A 16,230-nucleotide genomic window follows, 5' to 3' on the forward strand; every position below is an offset into this window, starting at 1 on the left:
CTGTCCCCCTGCCCTGTATCCCGCTGTCCCCTCCTGTCCCCGTCCCCACCACTCCTCCATCCTCATTCATCCCTCCATCTTCTGATCTCGCTGCCCCTCCTTCCCCTCCATCCCTCTGTCTTCCATCCCTCCCGCCCCGCATCCTGTGTCCCTTCCTGTCCCCATCCCAGCGTCCTCTCTGCCTTCTGCCGTCTACATTCCTGTAGCCCCCGCTGCCTCTCTGTCCCCTCCATCCCCTTCAGTGCTCCATCCCCCCTGCACACACATCCCTTCATCCCCTTCATCTCTCTGTCCCCTCCTGTTCCTATACCCCTTGCCTCTCCGCCTCCTCCATCCCCACAACCTCTCCATCCCCTTCCTATCCCCCCCTTGCCTGCTCTCTGCCGGGTTCTCCCTCGTCCTCCCGATCTCCCCAGCCCTGGGACACCAGGGATCGCCTTGGGTGAGCGAGTAGAGGGACAGGGTGCGGGGACCTTGGCTTTGTTCCCACCTTCCTTTGCTGTGTAGGGACTGTAAATCCCCGAGGCAAAGGCTGCAGGGTTGATCTATGGGGTTCAGTCAATGTTTGGGGACCTTTTCCCAGACCCAGCGAGCCTGTGTGTGCACAGGCTGGGCACCGTCGTCATGTCCTGTCAGTCTGGTGCCCCCAAAGAGGAGAGACAGAGGGAGTTAATGCCTGTCCTGCTACAAGGAAAGAGCGGCGCTGCAAAGCGATGGGTTTTACTCTCTTCTGGATGGGAGCCGGGGCCAAATAGTAAATAAACCAAGAGCTGAGTAATGCACAGTCCTGCTCCTGAGCCACCTGTTAGCACCGAGCAGATGGAGGAACAGCTCTTTGCCTCAGCCACCAGTGCCAAGAATTCCCCCTCTCCTTAAAAGTTCTCTCTGTAGAGGCCCCAGGAGCAGAGACTGTGGTGCCTCAGCCCCCCACACCCACCTCCAGGGCTGTTGATGAGCCTTCTTCATCAGCACCAGGTTGTTTTCCATGCCTCTGGCAAAGTCAGCTCCCCACCCGAACCCTACAGGGATGGGTTGTTTGGGTCCAAATTCAGGTTTGTTCGGTCTGAAACGTTCTGGGGTCTTTGCAGGGGATAATTGTGCACCGAAACTGCTCGTCCTCTGCAGTGGGCTGGCAGAGGAGGCCAGGAAGCTGGAGGTCAGCAGGAGTGGTCAGGCAGCTGAAACCAGGGGCTCTGCCACTTCTGCCGGCTTTATCCTTCCCCTGGGGGCTTCTCTGCTCCTAACAAAGCCGTGTTTTAATTCCAGCCCTGCTCAGGCCAGGGTAGACCTTGAGAAGTGCTAAATCTTAGGGCTCCAGCTGATTTCAGCTGCTCAGCATCACTCAGGTTTCAGTGCATCTACTGCAGCTAAAACCTAATAGTTTTAAAGCAACACCCGAGGGTGTTACACCCTGTTACAAATAAAGCGATACATTTGGGGTGGGGGAAACCCTGATAATGCCCAGTTTGAACTCGAGGGAAAAAGTAACAACCCTCTGGGTAAATCTGGGAAGGCAGAAGGAGGATGAGCTGCACGTGAACATAACAGAGGGGCTGCAAGGCTAGTACCCTGCCCTAGTTTGGCTGCTCCAGCCCTGGGCTGGGTGCTGCTGCCTCCCAGCTCCCTCCTTAGTCATCAGAGAGCCTCCAGCGTGCTTGACTCCCGTTTCCCCATCATTTCTTTGCCCCCAGGAGCAATATTTTTGCATCATCTCTCAAGAATGGGAAGAAAACCTTTGCAGGTCTTGTCTTGGATGAACAGAGCAATGTTTAATATTTTGGAGAAAACTTCTACCAGCTCTCATGTAGCAGTTAAAAAAAAAAAAAAGCCACCTGCTATGTTTCTGTGTCTTTCGTTCTCAAGAACAAAAATGCACAGTCACTGCTAAGTCAGGAGACCAAATAGCCATCTCAACTTCTCCCTAAATACCTACGTTTTTGGGGCCAAAAAAAGCAATGGCATATGCTGGTGAGATCTTAGAAAGCTGACTAGGAGATGCCCAGGGAGCAGAAATGGTGAGTCAGAAGAAACCATATTTATATAATGAGTTTTCTTCCCGTAACCACACTTCAGTTACCAAATATTTATTAAACGTCACCAGCATCGTTTGTATTCCCAGTTATTTTCTTACATAAGCTGTAACAGCTCGAGCAGAAGAGCCAACATAACATGCACTCAAGCATTGCAAGTTACAATCAATATGCTGTTGTTGGGGAAATGCTGTTAATGGTTTATTTCTAATCAATTTGAGCCTTATAGCTCAGCTGTTAACCTAATTTAGATAATAAGAGCTTAATGCTACCTCCGTCAATACTTGTGTGTAAACCAGGAGGGGATGGTGAAGTGAGAGCAGAACTAGACTTGAAATTTAGGGGTTTAGTCATTCTTTCGGCTTGATGATTTGCAGGGGGTGGGGTATTTTAGGGGGCATTAACAGCAGGACAGTGCTAAGCACTAAATCCTGTGAGGATGTGGCAGGATGTAGCCTGCAGTGATTGGGAAGAGCCCACTTATATAGGTATGGGAGTGAGGCTCCAGGCTGGACACATGAGTTATCCTTCTTGTTTTTCCTGCAGAGAACCCAAAATGCTTGGAAAAGGACTGTGAGCATCACTACCAGAATTAAGTGGGGGTTTTGGCAGGGGAAGCTGAGGCTAGAGACATGCAGAAGGGGTGAGCACCTGCAGCTGGGCTGCACTTGCAGGGATGTTCTCCATGGCTCAGGGATGTTCTGCCTAGACACCTCAAACACCAGGCAGTTCCAAAAACCAGCCACAGCATCCCCAGCCAATTGGCAACCAGATGGGATTCCTGTGGTGGGATTTCTCCAGTCTCTTGGGTGCAGATGGGACACATTTCCAAGCTTTCTTCTGCAAACACGATGGCTGCAATCCCCTTTCCTTTCCCATCTTGCAAGTGAGGAATCTGCCATCCCTGACTCCAAGGGTTGGTAATGACTGAGGACCGGGGCAGAATCAGATCACTCTGGCTAAGCCGGGGTTCCTCGCTGACTCCTGTGTTTTTTCCAGGCAGATTTACGAGTTTTTAGGAGTGCTGTTGCAATCCCTTCCCTCTCAGAGCAGACGGATGCTGGAGTGCATGGCATGGGGCACTGCCAGGGTCCTGCTGCTGGCTCTCCCACTGTCAAAGCGATCCTGGAGGTAAATCCAAAGCTACCCCAGAGCCTCAGGGCACCCCTCCTGTCTAGCTCCTCCACTTGCTTTGGGATATTTTGCAGCTTGAGTGGGTAAATTCACTTAATCCCTTGACAAAAGGAGCCAGCCTCTCCTGAGGCCATCCCAAAGGCAACCTGGGTGGGATTAAAGGGGATCTTTGCAAAGGGGGACCTGTGCTGGTAATGCCATCAGCCAGCTTTTCCTCTGGGATTCGTCCCCTGGGTGTAACCCCGAGCCTGCATCCACTTTGGTGCCAGGGGTTGAAGGACCAGGCAGCTTCCCTAAATATTGCTCTGGCTGATGCACTCATGTCACACTGGGATGTTGAACAGCTGCTGTGTTACAGGGGTTTGGAATGAAATATGCAGCATGAAAGGAGCTGGCTTCCACTGGAGCAACCCAAACTGCAGTGTTCCTGCCCTGGGCTGCTCTCTGGATGGGGTTTTACTCCATCCGTGCCTCTGGAGAGGTGCTGAAAGTCTGCATGTGCCTCAGTTTCCCCTGCCCCAAACAGGGATAATGGCTGCTTTTGCAGTCCAGCAAAGAGGGAAAGGAAGGTGGGAAAAAAACCCCTATGGCAAAGAGAACAGGGATGGGCAGGGAGCTAGGAAAGCAGGAGGGCAGCCGGGCACATGGGCAGGCTGGCAAGGTGGCCCTGTCTCCCCTGGCTTGCCCCCCATTTCCTTTGGCTTCCTTCTGCATTTTTGCAAGGGAATTCTTGGCCTCCAACCACAGGAGAAGGCTGGAAGGGCAGCTGGCAGCCCCTGGGTACCCGAGCCAGGGGGTGGCACACAGACAGTGCTTTGGGGAGAGGGACAGCCTGGAATGTGTTTTTACCAGTGGTTTTTTAAAAACTGGGCAGCATCTGACCATTGGTTTGCTTCCTTCCATCTGTCTGTGCTCCGGAAATTGCGGCATTTCTTTCCTCTTTTCCCTCTCTGCAGAAATTCTGGCTTCTAGGGAGAAAAAGGAGGGGAAAAACCAAACCAAATCCAACCAACAAACAATCCTGCAGCCCCAGGTTGGGTTGAACATTGATCCCCTCACACTGTTGGAGGGAGGTTGTGCTGGGGTGTTCCACGGGTGCTCCCTGCCATCCTGTTCTGGGATCCAGTGATATTACATCGTTCTGTGCATACCATAGTAGTACTGTCTGTGTAGGAGCAGTTTCACCCACCAAAGTAATGATAATAATTAAAAATAAACCCCAAAGTTTGGGGATCTCTGTAGACTTCAGCTTCTGAGTGGTTCCCATGAAGGGGAATGTAAGCAGAGGTTTTGCAAGACCCTATATGAGAAAGTGAAATCCTTCAATGTTCTGAGGTTAAAAGCAACCACTTCAGTTCCCCTCACTCTGATTTGTATTTATTTTTCCCTTCACTATCCCTCTGCCTGTGCTGTTTGCTGCTGGAAGGCTCCTGTAGGGCAGTACCTCACTCAGGGCTCTCCCAGACCCAGCAGTGCTGTGGTAGGAGAGATTTCGGAGCTGCTGTGGTGCAGGTGTGTGAGAAAAAAGGCATCCCTCCTCATTTTTGGGCAGGGGGTGGGTGGTGGAATGGGTGGAATTTGATCTTCTTGAGAGCAGTAGGAACCAAGGATTGCAGCTGGGGAGAAGCAAGGTAGGAGCTTTTGTGGGAACATCACCCTGCATAGTGCCTGGACACCTGGGACAGAGGAGGGATGCTCCGTGACCCTCTCTGGCTCACACTGGTGTCCTCTCCCCCCAGAGCAGGTAAGAGGCTGATTTTCCAGCTGTGTTTACCAGCTGGACAGAAATCCTGCCAAGATCTCCCTGGATTCTGGTTGGAAATGGCAGGGAAGCTCCTTGTGCCTGTGGGGCTGCAGTGCCTTGCAAGGAGGCAGAAACCAGTCTGTTTGCAGCTCTGGGCTCCCCAAACCTGACCCAAAATGCTGCCCTGAATCTGATCCCAACACCCACATCCACAGCCTCCATGGTGGGAAGGAAACGTTGGAGAGGGCACATTCCCTCCTAGGTGGCTTATCAAGCCAGAGCCTGTTTGCAGAGGCACAGGGAGGTTGGGATGAGTGGGATTCAGCTCATCCACAGCATTTGTTGGCCGAAAGTGCTCAGTTGGCCTCTCCTGAGCCCTGGGGATCCCATAATTTGCTTTTGGCCATGACTCCAAACCCTTGGCCAAACAGCCGTGCAGGTGGATTGCTGCTCTCCCTGGAGCAGTCGGAGTCCATCTGAAACCCAACCAATGCCTGCACAGGCCAGGGATGGGTATAAATAGACACCAGATGGTGGAACAAGTGAATTTGACCTTTTAATCTGCACTAAAGAGCTGTTTGTTCAGTTCGCTTTCCATCTTCCCTTTCCAGACACAGGGAAGATGGATGGATGTTTTCCAAGTCCCTCTGTTCCTACTGCCAAAAGAGTTTCTTGTACCTCTGAGGATGTACCTCTGAGGATGTGAGGGTCAGCGTCCCAGGAGATTTGTGATAGGGACTGAGAGCTCCCAGGTAAAAACTGGGAAAACCTGTAATAGGTTAGAAAAAGATACAGCTGGATTTATTCCCTTGGAAATGAGTGATGATCCCATGATGCACAGCTCCAGCACAGCATCCTTCTAGATCTTCAGGGGCTTAATTTTAGGAAGGGTTTGTGATATTTTTAGGAAGGATCCCAATGGATTTCCCCTAGAGGGCAAACAGTTCCCCCAGCTCATGGAGCAGCCACTTGTGGGGATCTCGCCTGGGTTTCTTGCCTCAGCGGTGACTTTTCCGTGACATTTGTTGCATGTTTGGGGCTGGGATGTGAGTCATGTCAGGGAGATCTGGCCAGTCTAAATAAACCAGTCTATTCCCTGCTCCCATCAGCCTCCCTGGGGCCTGCCCTTGGATAATGAGCTGGAGAGTACTTGGGATACATCTTGCTGAAATGAAACATCTGTTTACGTGGAGCTGCCAGTGATGGGATAAAATGTGGCAGAATAATTTAAAATAGCCACAGGTGCCCTGGGGAAGAAGCAAATATGCTGTATCTCTCTCAACATCTCCCTCATTTACTAAGAAAATGGCATTTTGTGTCTAAGAAAGTGGCATTGTCCTGGCAGTATTGTGATGGATGAGCACACAGAGCACTCTGCTCTGGGAATGGTGAATTTTGGGTGAAACTTGGCCATCAGAGAGGACTCCCATTGAGTCCTTCAAGTTTAATTAGGCTCCGAATTGAGACCGCAGGGTGTAATCTGTCTGGGGAGGAGAGAAGCCACTTTCTCTTTCCCAACACTATGTTGTGTAATAGGTGCATTTTTTTCTCCTGACTCGGGGCTGTGAGCAGTGCCAAGCAGAGGAGGAATTTCGATGCTCCGATAAGATGTTTACATCAGCGTAAACATCACTGGCGCGGTTGACATATGAAGTAATCCCTGGTCACCCCAGTCTGCAAGCAGGGGATGCTGCGGGGCAAAGACTTGGCTACCAGAGTGTTTTGGGCCCAGTTTGTCACCAAGGATGTCAGGTTCAAACCCTGTGACCAGCACAGGTGGTTTTGCAACAGTGAAATGTTATCTGTGAAGTATTTCCCACCCCGAGGCGGCGAGGGCAGGGTTAATGCTTTGGGGAATATGCAGGGAACTCTACAGAACGCAGGTTTTCCATAAGAAAATTCCTCCCTAGGGATTTCTGGGTGCAAAGGTCATGGCAGGTAAGACGCAGTAGCTGGAGAAGGGGATGCAGGGATGGGCTTGTGCTGCCTATCCCTTCTGCCGTTAGAGGGTAACATCACTTTAGAAAGGCAGCACTGAGTCCATCAACTTGTGTTCTGGATGTGGTGGGCTTCATAAATGAGGCTGATTTCTCCTTTCTGAGCAAAAAAAAGAGCCCCAAAACAAAGGTTTTATCCAGGCTCTGCCTGCCCCACTCCTTCCCTGCAGAACCACGTCCTGACCCTGATGTCCATGGCTGCTCACATCTACAAGCACCCTAGCCTGAAAAACTCCATCAACCTGGTGGTGGTGAAGGTGCTGGTGGTGGAGGAGGCAGCAGCGGGGCCAGAGGTGTCAGACAATGGAGGCCTTACCCTGAGGAACTTCTGCAGTTGGCAGCAAAGGTTCAACCCACTGAGCGACCGGCACCCAGAGCACTATGACACGGCCATCCTGCTCACCAGACAGGTCAGCATTCCTGGGGAGTGCTCTGGGCGGTAGAGGGGTCAAGGTGTCCATGGAGGGAGAGAAGAGGGTTGACCGTGGAGGTTGATGCCCCACCATGCAAAAAATGGAGATTGCAGCAAAGTAGTTGCAGGGGGATGGTTTCATTTGGGGTGCAGACCACCAGTGGGTTGCCCACAGAGATGTTGGAGCTGAACGTGGGACTCTTTCCCCCTCCCTGACCCCCTCGGTGCTGCTCACAAACAGGACTTCTGTGGACACCAAAGCTGCGACACGCTGGGAGTGGCAGATATTGGTACCATGTGCGACCGCAACAAGAGCTGCTCGGTGATCGAGGACGAGGGCCTGCAGGCAGCCTACACCCTGGCTCATGAACTGGGTAACACATCCCTTCCCGAGGGGGAGTCTGATTTTTCCGGCCCTGCTGCTGGGAGGGGTTATAACACAGCACAGCCCAGCACCACCATCTCCCAGCTGGGGACCACCTGCCAGACCTTGGGCAGTGTGGGGAGCTTCTGGCACTGGTAGAAGCTGGTTTGCAGCAGCAAAGGCTGTTAGAAGTACCCAAATTGTTGTAAATTGGTGCATTTACACTGGTTCTGGAAGAGTTTCTGCACTGAAAGGATTGTCAAGCATTGGAAGGGGCTGCCCTGGGAGGTGGTGGAGTCCCCATCCCTGGAGATCTTCAAGGAACAACTGGATGTGGCACTCAGTGCTCTGGTCTAGTGACAAGGTGGTGATCAGTCAAAGGTTGGACTTGTTGATCTTGGAGGTCTTTTCCAATGTTAATGATTTCATGATTTACCTGTTATGATGAGCTCAGATGTGGAATCAAGCACATATCTCCCTTGGTTTGTCATTCCTGCACTGACTAATTTTTTCCTAGAGAAGCTGTGGCTGCCCCATCCCTGAAAGTGCTCAAGGCCAGGCTGGACAGGGCTTGGACCAACCTGGTCTAGTGAAAGGGGGTAGAACAAGATGAGCTTTAAGTTTTTTCTAACCGAAACCATTTGGGGATTGTATGAATTTGTGCTGCTTTGGCCAGCATACAATGGGCCATACCACTGAGATGGAGCAAGCAGGTTTTTATTCGTTTTGATTTATGGAGGCAAATGGCTTTTGCAGCAGTAGAAGCTATTTGGTACCTTATTGATGCTCCCAGCTGCCCAGGAGTTGGGCTGGGGGGGCTGCAGCTCTCTGATGCTGGGGGGCTGCACTCACAGTGCCCTCTGCTCCCCAGGCCATGTGCTCAGCATGCCCCATGATGACTCCAAGAACTGCGAGCGGCTCTTTGGACCTCTTGGTGAGCACCATATGATGGCTGCTCTCTTCATCCACTTGAACAAGACCCAGCCCTGGTCTCCCTGCAGCGCCATGTACCTCACCGAGTTCCTGGATGGAGGGCATGGTAAGCCTCAGCTCAGCAGCCTCAGCACTCAAACCCACCTTTTCATTAATTGTTCAGGCTCTCTGCAACACCTGGAGGGGCATGTGGGGTGAAGGAAGAGTCAAACCAGACCTCAGAGGAGGCTGGGGGTGCCCTGCTTGGTGCAATCCAAGCCCTGATGGTCCAACTCCAGCCTAATTCGTGAACTTTTCCCAGGTGACTGCCTGCTGGACGCCCCAGCTGAGGCCCTGTCCCTGCCTGCCGAGCTGCCCGGTCAAAGAGCCCTGTACAGCCTGGACCAGCAATGCCAGCAGATCTTCGGGAAGGACTTCCAGCACTGCCCCAACACCACAGAGCAGGACATCTGTGCCCAGCTCTGGTGCAGGACGGGCAGTGGGGAGCCCCTCTGCCACACCAAGAACGGCAGCTTGCCCTGGGCCGACGGGACGCCCTGCAAAGCCAACGGGCTGTGCTGGGACGGGCGCTGTGTGCCACAGGATGCCCTGAAACCCCAGGTAATGGGGAATTGGGGAATGATTGCCTGGGGCTTACCCTTTGGGATTCCCAAACCTCTGACCCCAGCCCTGCCATCTCCTTGACTGGCTTTGGATTTGGCTGCTTTATTTCTGGATGTCTCTCCTTCATTAATTTTTATTACCGGCAAGTCCAGGTCATAAAGTCTGCTGCCGAGGTACGGACGAGTCTGACCCAGAACAAGCAGTGCAGATCTGCAATTAAATCATCACTTTTTGCCCTGCTGGGGGAATTAGCAGCGGTTTCAGAGTCGGTCAGCAAAGGACTTAAAGCCCAGCTTAACTTTAAGCACATGAACAGACTGATGGAAGTCAGTATTAGCTTCGTATGTGCCAAAGTACTTTTCTGGATCAGGGCTGGGCGGAGATTTTAGTGTTGCTCCAGACCTTTGCTCACCCTGGGACTGAGCAGCCGGGCATGGACAAGCTCAGAGTGGATCAATAACTTTCTCGTGGCCTCTTGCAGCTGGCAGTGGATGGCAGCTGGGGCCCCTGGAGCCCCTGGGGCTCCTGCTCGCGGAGCTGCGGTGGAGGCGTCCAGTTCTCCCACCGGCACTGCGACAGCCCCAAGCCCCAGCATGGTGGGAGCTACTGCGAGGGCCAGAGGACCAAGTACCAGTCCTGCCACACTGAGGAGTGCCCACCAGATGGTAAGGAGTGCCCACCAAATGCACACTCACCTCCCACTCCTGCTCCTCCAGAATACATCACCAAGGATTGCTCTGCTCTTCGTTGAATATTCATATTTGGAGGGGCAACAGCCTTCTGCTGGGGGCTGTGACCCTCTCTGGCTGGGTGGAGAGTGTGTGGGATCTCTTCTCTGTGATAACCCGCCTCTGCATGCTCACCACATGCTCCTCAGCTCACTCCTCCTCTCCTCAGCTCACTTCCACATCTCTCTGATGGCCAAGGACAGTGGTTCCTGCTGGCTTCCCACAGTTTTGAGTTGTGTTTCTCCTTCCCTTTCAGGGAAGAGCTTTCGGGAGCAGCAGTGTGAGAAGTACAACAGCTACAATTTCACGGATCTGGAAGGGAATCGCCTGGAGTGGGTTCCCAAGTATGCAGGAGTGTCCCCTCGGGACCGGTGCAAGCTCTTCTGCAGAGCCCGAGGGAGGAGCGAGTTCAAAGTCTTTGAGGCCAAAGTAAGATACCTGGTGATTGGAATCACCCCTATGTACCCCATTTCAGAACTCATCCACTAATTGCTGCTCTACATCCTTCTTTCTCAGGTGATTGATGGGACGCTGTGTGGCCCGGAGACCCTCTCCATCTGTGTCCACGGGCAGTGCATCAAGGCTGGTTGTGATCACATCGTTGGGTCCTCCAAGAAGCTGGACAAGTGTGGGGTGTGTGGTGGTAATGGCTCCACGTGCAGGAAAATATCTGGCTCGCTCAACAGATCCAAGTAAGGCACCAGGGAGAAGGATTCTGCAGGGATAGGTTGGGGAAGAAAAAACATCATCCCCTCTCATTCTCCTCTTTTATGGCTGAAGTGCTAGACTAGGAATATTAGGACTCTGTGCCAGCACTCTCAGCCAGGTGGCATTGCAAGAGCCTGGGCTCCTCCCCAGACTCCAGGGCTTACGCTCAGTTTGTTTCAGGGCAGCTTTACACAAGCCAAGTTGAGTTTATTTCCTAAAGTAATAACTAATACGATGGGCTCAGAAGACCACTGCGCATAAATGTGCTGCCCAGAGGAGTTTACAATGCACATTTCACCCCTGTGCAGGGAGTTGGACACATCTTTGAGGGCTGACATGTGATATAAATAGTTCAAAACTTTCCCCTGGGTTTGGGGGTGAATTGGAATCCTGGGTCATGGACATTGAGGACACTTCCCTCACCCAACATCCCTGTCGCTTTGCCAAAGAGCAGAAGTTAAGGCTTTTGTTGGAAGGATTGTAACAAAAGGCCAACGCATCCAATTCCATGCGGAGAGTTGACTCACGCAGGCAAATTAGATTTCCTAAATGGTTTCCTTCCAGGGAACTAGTGAAATGGGGCTTCCACCCTCCTATGAATTGTTTGCGGTTGACTAAAGGGAGATTAGTGCAGGAGCTACAGCCAAGAAGAGATCCCATTAAGATCAGGGTGAGGGAGGCCAGGATGACGGAGAGCAGAGTTTGACTCAAAAGCTTTTTTACAAAATACTCTGAACCTAATTACTGACCACAGCATCCACCATAGGGACACATGGAAAGCTGTCCTGGGGCCCCACGGCATGAGTCACAGTGCTGAGGGCACCAGTGCTGAAGCCTTGAGGGTGCTATCTCCGGAGCTCTAGGGATAGGGTCTGGCTGGCTTTGCAGGGAAATGCTTCCCTGGCATGGAAATGCCCTCTGTGTCCTCCAGTGGGATTGCTTCCGCAATGTAGTGGTGGCTGCAAAAGCCTTCCAAAGATGCTGAGGGTGCAGATGCTCTCTCCTATTCTGCTGTTCTATATCTATGCCTTCAGCATCACCAGTGACATGCTTTCACAAATACTTCACCCATTTCCAAAGGAAAGGAGCAAGGGGAATTTTCCACTAAGGCTGGTTGCCATGTGGCTGTTCATTTGATTTCATTGCTCATTTTCCCATCTAATTCAGTGAAATCTCCCAGCTGAGCTCACATCTGGCACATCCGCAATACCTCTGGCTCTGGAGTGCTGGGGTTATGGAGAGATGGGTTCAGAGCCATGATCTCAAGTGCTATTCACTACATGGGTCTTCTCTTTATAAGTCTTGGAAAATAAGTGTCCCTTTGCTCCGTGCAGATATGGCTACAACGACATCGTCACCATCCCAGCCGGAGCCACCAACATCGACATCAAGCAGCGCAGCCACCGCGGGGTCCGGCACGATGGGAATTACCTGGCCCTGAGGACCCTTGAGGGCAAGTACCTGCTGAACGGAGACTTTGCCATCTCAGCCATGGAGCAGGACATCCTCATTAAGGGAACCATCCTGAAATACAGCGGCTCCATGACAACCCTGGAGAGGCTGCAGAGCTTCCGACAGCTCCCGGAGCCCTTGACTGTGCAGCTGCTGACCATCGCCAGTGAGGTCTTCCCACCAAAAGTCAAGTACACCTTCTTCATCCCCAAGGACATACCATTCAGCAAGCAGAAGGGCAAAGAGAAGAAGTCGCCCAATGTCATCCGCCCTATGCTGAACTCCCAGTGGATCCTGGGTGACTGGTCCGAGTGCTCCAAGACATGCGGCTCTGGCTGGCAGCGGCGGACAGTGGATTGCCGGGATGTGGAGGGTCAAACCTCCTCCACCTGTGACAAATCCCTCAAACCTGAGGACATAAAGCCCTGTGGAGACATGCCATGCCCTCTCTGGCGCCTGGGCCCCTGGTCTCCCTGCTCCCAAACTTGTGGTGAGGGTGTGCGGACGCGGAATGCCTCTTGCATCGATTACACCGGGAAAATCACTGCCCCGGAGAAATGCAGCTCTCCAGGGCCACCACCAGCCACAGCCGCCTGTGTCCTGCAGCAGTGCTGAGCCACGCCAGAATTCGCGGAGCCAAGGATGCCGCGGGATCCCACCATGCCAGGGCAGGACAGCAAGGGTGCCGTAGGCTTGCTTACCAGACAACCAACCACTCTCCAGTGGTTCATCCTCACCCCATTGATGTCTACCTCAGAGTGAGGAATAATGGCGGCAAAATGAGGAGGAATCACTTCTTTTTCTTTCTTTCTTCCTTTCTCTCTGGCTGGCTGCTCACAGGCAAGTTGTAATTTAAAGGGAAAAATAAGCATAGGGTGTTTCCGAAGAGCTGTGGCTGAACGTCGTTGCAGATTCCTTTTGGGAGGTTCACTGGGAGAAAATGTGGAGTCCGGGTTTGCCATCACCCTGTCCCAGCTGCAGGTCAAGGAGATCCAGGGTGGGTGGCTTTGCTGATAAAATTGGGATCCCTGTGCAAAAGGTGTGGAATGGGTTGCCGTCCCCTCCCTGCAGCAGCATGGGTGTCCTTGAGCGTGAGAAGTGTTTTATCAGCTGTGTGTTAACTTGGGAGATAAATTGCTTGTTTGGATGGGAGCAGGAATAAGCTGAGGACGAGATCATGGCATGAGTGAGGCAGGAGAACAGGTGAGGTGTTCGTGGTGGTTTCTGCTAAATTTATAATCCACAAACTGACAAACCTCTTCTCCGAACACCCCCAACATCTGCAGAGTTATTCCTAGAGCTGCTACCCCATCCATGTCCCCATTTCCCCAGCTTTAAAACCAAGGCTTAATTACACCTGATCTGGCTTACAGGGTTGCTGTGAGGATTAATTAATTGCTAATTCTGCAGTGCTCTGACTGTGAAATGCCCATTGCAATATCCCACTCCTTCTCTGGAGCGGACACTCTGGTGTACCAGCCTTTCCTCTCTCATCCTTTGCTTTCAGGCCCCTGCAGACTCATTTTTTTTCATCTCTGCTTGAATTTTGGAGTTAATTTGCTAACCTGGCTTGCAGCAGGATAAGCCCAGGACCTGTAGAGGTCCTTGCCCAGGACCTTGCCAGAGGTCACTGATGCCACTCTCCACCTCTGCTTTCCCGGGATATTGAAGTTGCTCGGATCTGATGCCAGCTCCAGCCTTCCTTGAGCAATTCTCAGTCCAAAACCAAGCCTGGCGAGGCTGGAGCTCTTCTTTCGCAGCAGGAAGCAACCAGATGCCTTTCCCCAGCCTGGCTGCTGCCTGGCCCCAGCACGGAGGCTGCTCAGCCCCTGAACTTTGCCCTTTCCAAAGTGATCTATGTTCTGGCAGCAGCCGGTGCCTGGGGAGCGGGGATGGAATTTGGGAAGGTTTTGATATCACAAGCAATTTGGTGTCTCCAGGCTCCTCTCTCGTACCCTTCCTTGGCTTCCCTTTTGGCATGTTGAATTTCCAGCGGGATCTGCCTTTTTCTCATAGGAAGGGGAGGAGGGCTGGAATTTTTGATGTCTGAGCTTCCCCATTTGTAATTACAGAGCGAACCTTTTTGCCTGAGCTAAGCTCATGTGAGACCCTTTCCTCACTGTCCAGGCAGGAATGGGATGGGATGGGATCCCCTAAAGCCATGCCTGAAAATATGAAATACTCCTGTTTTATCTCCCATAGATGATTCCTGTCAAAACCAAGAGAGCTACAGTCCAGGATTGAGGGTACTGAGGGCTTGGCTCTGTTTCTTTAGGGAAGGAAGGAAAACTAAAGGCCAGATGCAGAGTTTGGATGCAGAGCTGTTTGGGCTGTGGTTCAGATCTACCTTCGGGCAGTGTTCTGTGTCTGCTAATTAATCTCCAGGAATTTAAGCTCTAACAAATAGCTGGATGTTAAAGTCATGTAGCCTTGCAGGGTTATTTTCTTTTCCCCCTTTGAGTCTATGAGGCTTCTAACTCCAAGCCAGCATGTGTCTCCTCTCCAGTGTAACAACCAGCATTTAGGACAGAGCAGGAATATCAGCCTGAGCCAGTGCCAAGGAAATTGTCTGTATTTATCACACAGGAGTCATGCACGCCGAGGGGCTCTTCCAGTTTTTTTATAATCCCTGAGCTTCCTAAGAACTCCCTGTTGTGGGCAAATCCTGCTGTTTTTCCAGTGAGGAGGAGGAGGATGGGGACCCTGCTCGGTTGAGGTGTGGGGTCTGGGTGATAGTAAGTGGGATTCTTGCCTTAGGCTTCCGTAGAAACACGAACCTTTATGCTGATTTAAGTCAAAGAAGTTATATACTAGGATATATATATATGTATATATATGTTTCCCTTCAGTGAAGGATTGTAGCAATGTACTGAGCCTCTTGGGTTAGGTATTTATTATAAATTTCTGTTTGGTTTTGTACAGTAGCCGTCTGGAAAGGAGGAAAAAAAAAAAAAACACGTAAAAAGAGAGAAAAAATAAAAAGACCGTGTTTTAACATGCTGCTCCTACATCTCCTCTCCAAAAGCTGCAGTGGGGTAGAGAAGGGATGTCTTTGCTCATCATTTAACCTCTCTGGTCTTTGGTGTCTCCCTCCTCCCTGGAGCACCAACCGAACTGTGTGAGCATAACAAATCCAATTAAAATTAAGCTTGGGACTTGCATTTTAAGGGGGGGGGGAAATTATAATTTTTCAGGTTTTAGCCTCTTGTTTGTATTTGTTTGTAATTTTGAAAACAGTCTGTTTGTGGTTCTGCCTTTTCCCTTTCAATAAAGGATTTCCTGCCTTTTACCTCTTCGCATTTGTCTCTATTTGCACTTTTCTCAGGATATAGTATTTTTATCTCTATCCCAGAAGCAATAACTTAAATATCCTTTTTCCTTGTCTTATTGAGCCTTAAATAAATGGTTCATTCAGTTTTAAGACGCTGAATGAAAATACATGAGCGAATAGACAAAACCCACAAGCAAAAATTAGTCCACTGAAATTGTGAATCATCTGTTTTGTAGTTGCCTTGTGAGTACCTCCCTCCTCTCTATACATGTACAGTGTATCTCTAAATACATATTATAGAATTCTGTTATGTATTATATTCTTTTATTATATCATACTGTTTTATAATAATGCATTCTATTATATATTCTATGTTATATATTTTATTCTATATATTCTATTATTCTGTATATTCTATAAATTCTATTATATATGAATTCTGTGGTTCTATGCTAATATTATATTTATATATACATGATGTAATAGGTACATGATACATCATATGTTTTATAGATACATAACATAGAGAAAGTATATCGCTTTATGCATATAGATAATTCTTGTACTTACTAGGAGGACATACAGCCTAAACAGGGCTATATCTATATATAAATCATATATATTATAGATACATATGCATACTATATTTACCTATATATATATATATATGACAGATATCATATAGGTTATTTATACACAGAGATAATTCTTGTACTTTGTAGGAGGAAATATAGCCTAAACAGGGCTAAACCAGAGGGGATGTTGACTCCTTGGCTTAACTATGTAACAGCTATAGGCAGTGGGAATTTGGTGCTGTCTCTCTATAGGTTGACTTCAGAAGCAACAGGAGGGCT

The 16,230-nt window shown here is 50.4% G+C and overlaps 2 protein-coding genes across 2 annotated transcripts in view; one reads left to right on the top strand and one right to left on the bottom strand.

Moving 5' to 3' along the window:
* ADAMTS15 (ADAM metallopeptidase with thrombospondin type 1 motif 15) overlaps positions 1-987 on the bottom strand; it is a 20,492-nt gene extending 19,505 nt beyond the window's left edge. Inside the window, exon 1 of the mRNA XM_018078735.2 lies at positions 938-987. Within this exon, the coding sequence (XP_017934224.2) occupies positions 938-987 (50 nt within the window). The remainder of the gene's footprint in view (positions 1-937) is intronic.
* Positions 988-3,104: 2,117 nt separating this feature from the next.
* Positions 3,105-13,820, top strand: ADAMTS8 (ADAM metallopeptidase with thrombospondin type 1 motif 8). The gene is made up of 9 exons (XM_029962040.1): positions 3,105-3,161; positions 7,076-7,315; positions 7,559-7,691; positions 8,553-8,720; positions 8,916-9,214; positions 9,699-9,882; positions 10,202-10,374; positions 10,462-10,637; positions 11,988-13,820. Exons 1-9 carry the CDS (start codon positions 3,105-3,107, stop codon positions 12,718-12,720), a joined length of 2,163 nt encoding a protein of 720 aa, XP_029817900.1. The 3' UTR covers positions 12,721-13,820.
* Positions 13,821-16,230: the final 2,410 nt, after the last annotated feature.

Source organism: Manacus vitellinus, unplaced genomic scaffold (genome assembly GCF_001715985.3).
Source record: "Manacus vitellinus isolate BGI_N305 unplaced genomic scaffold, ASM171598v3 scaffold_41_pilon, whole genome shotgun sequence".
NCBI classification, from domain to species: Eukaryota; Metazoa; Chordata; class Aves; order Passeriformes; family Pipridae; genus Manacus; species Manacus vitellinus.

Bases quoted from the DNA above. Each gene is read 5' to 3' on its own strand.
- ADAMTS8 (XM_029962040.1), top strand. From the start codon at position 3,105: ATGGGGCACTGCCAGGGTCCTGCTGCTGGCTCTCCCACTGTCAAAGCG. The intron at 3,162-7,075 runs GTAAATCCAAAG...CCTTCCCTGCAG, and splicing joins CTGTCAAAGCGATCCTGGAG to AACCACGTCCTGACCCTGAT. The intron at 9,215-9,698 runs GTAATGGGGAAT...GGCCTCTTGCAG, and splicing joins AGGATGCCCTGAAACCCCAG to CTGGCAGTGGATGGCAGCTG.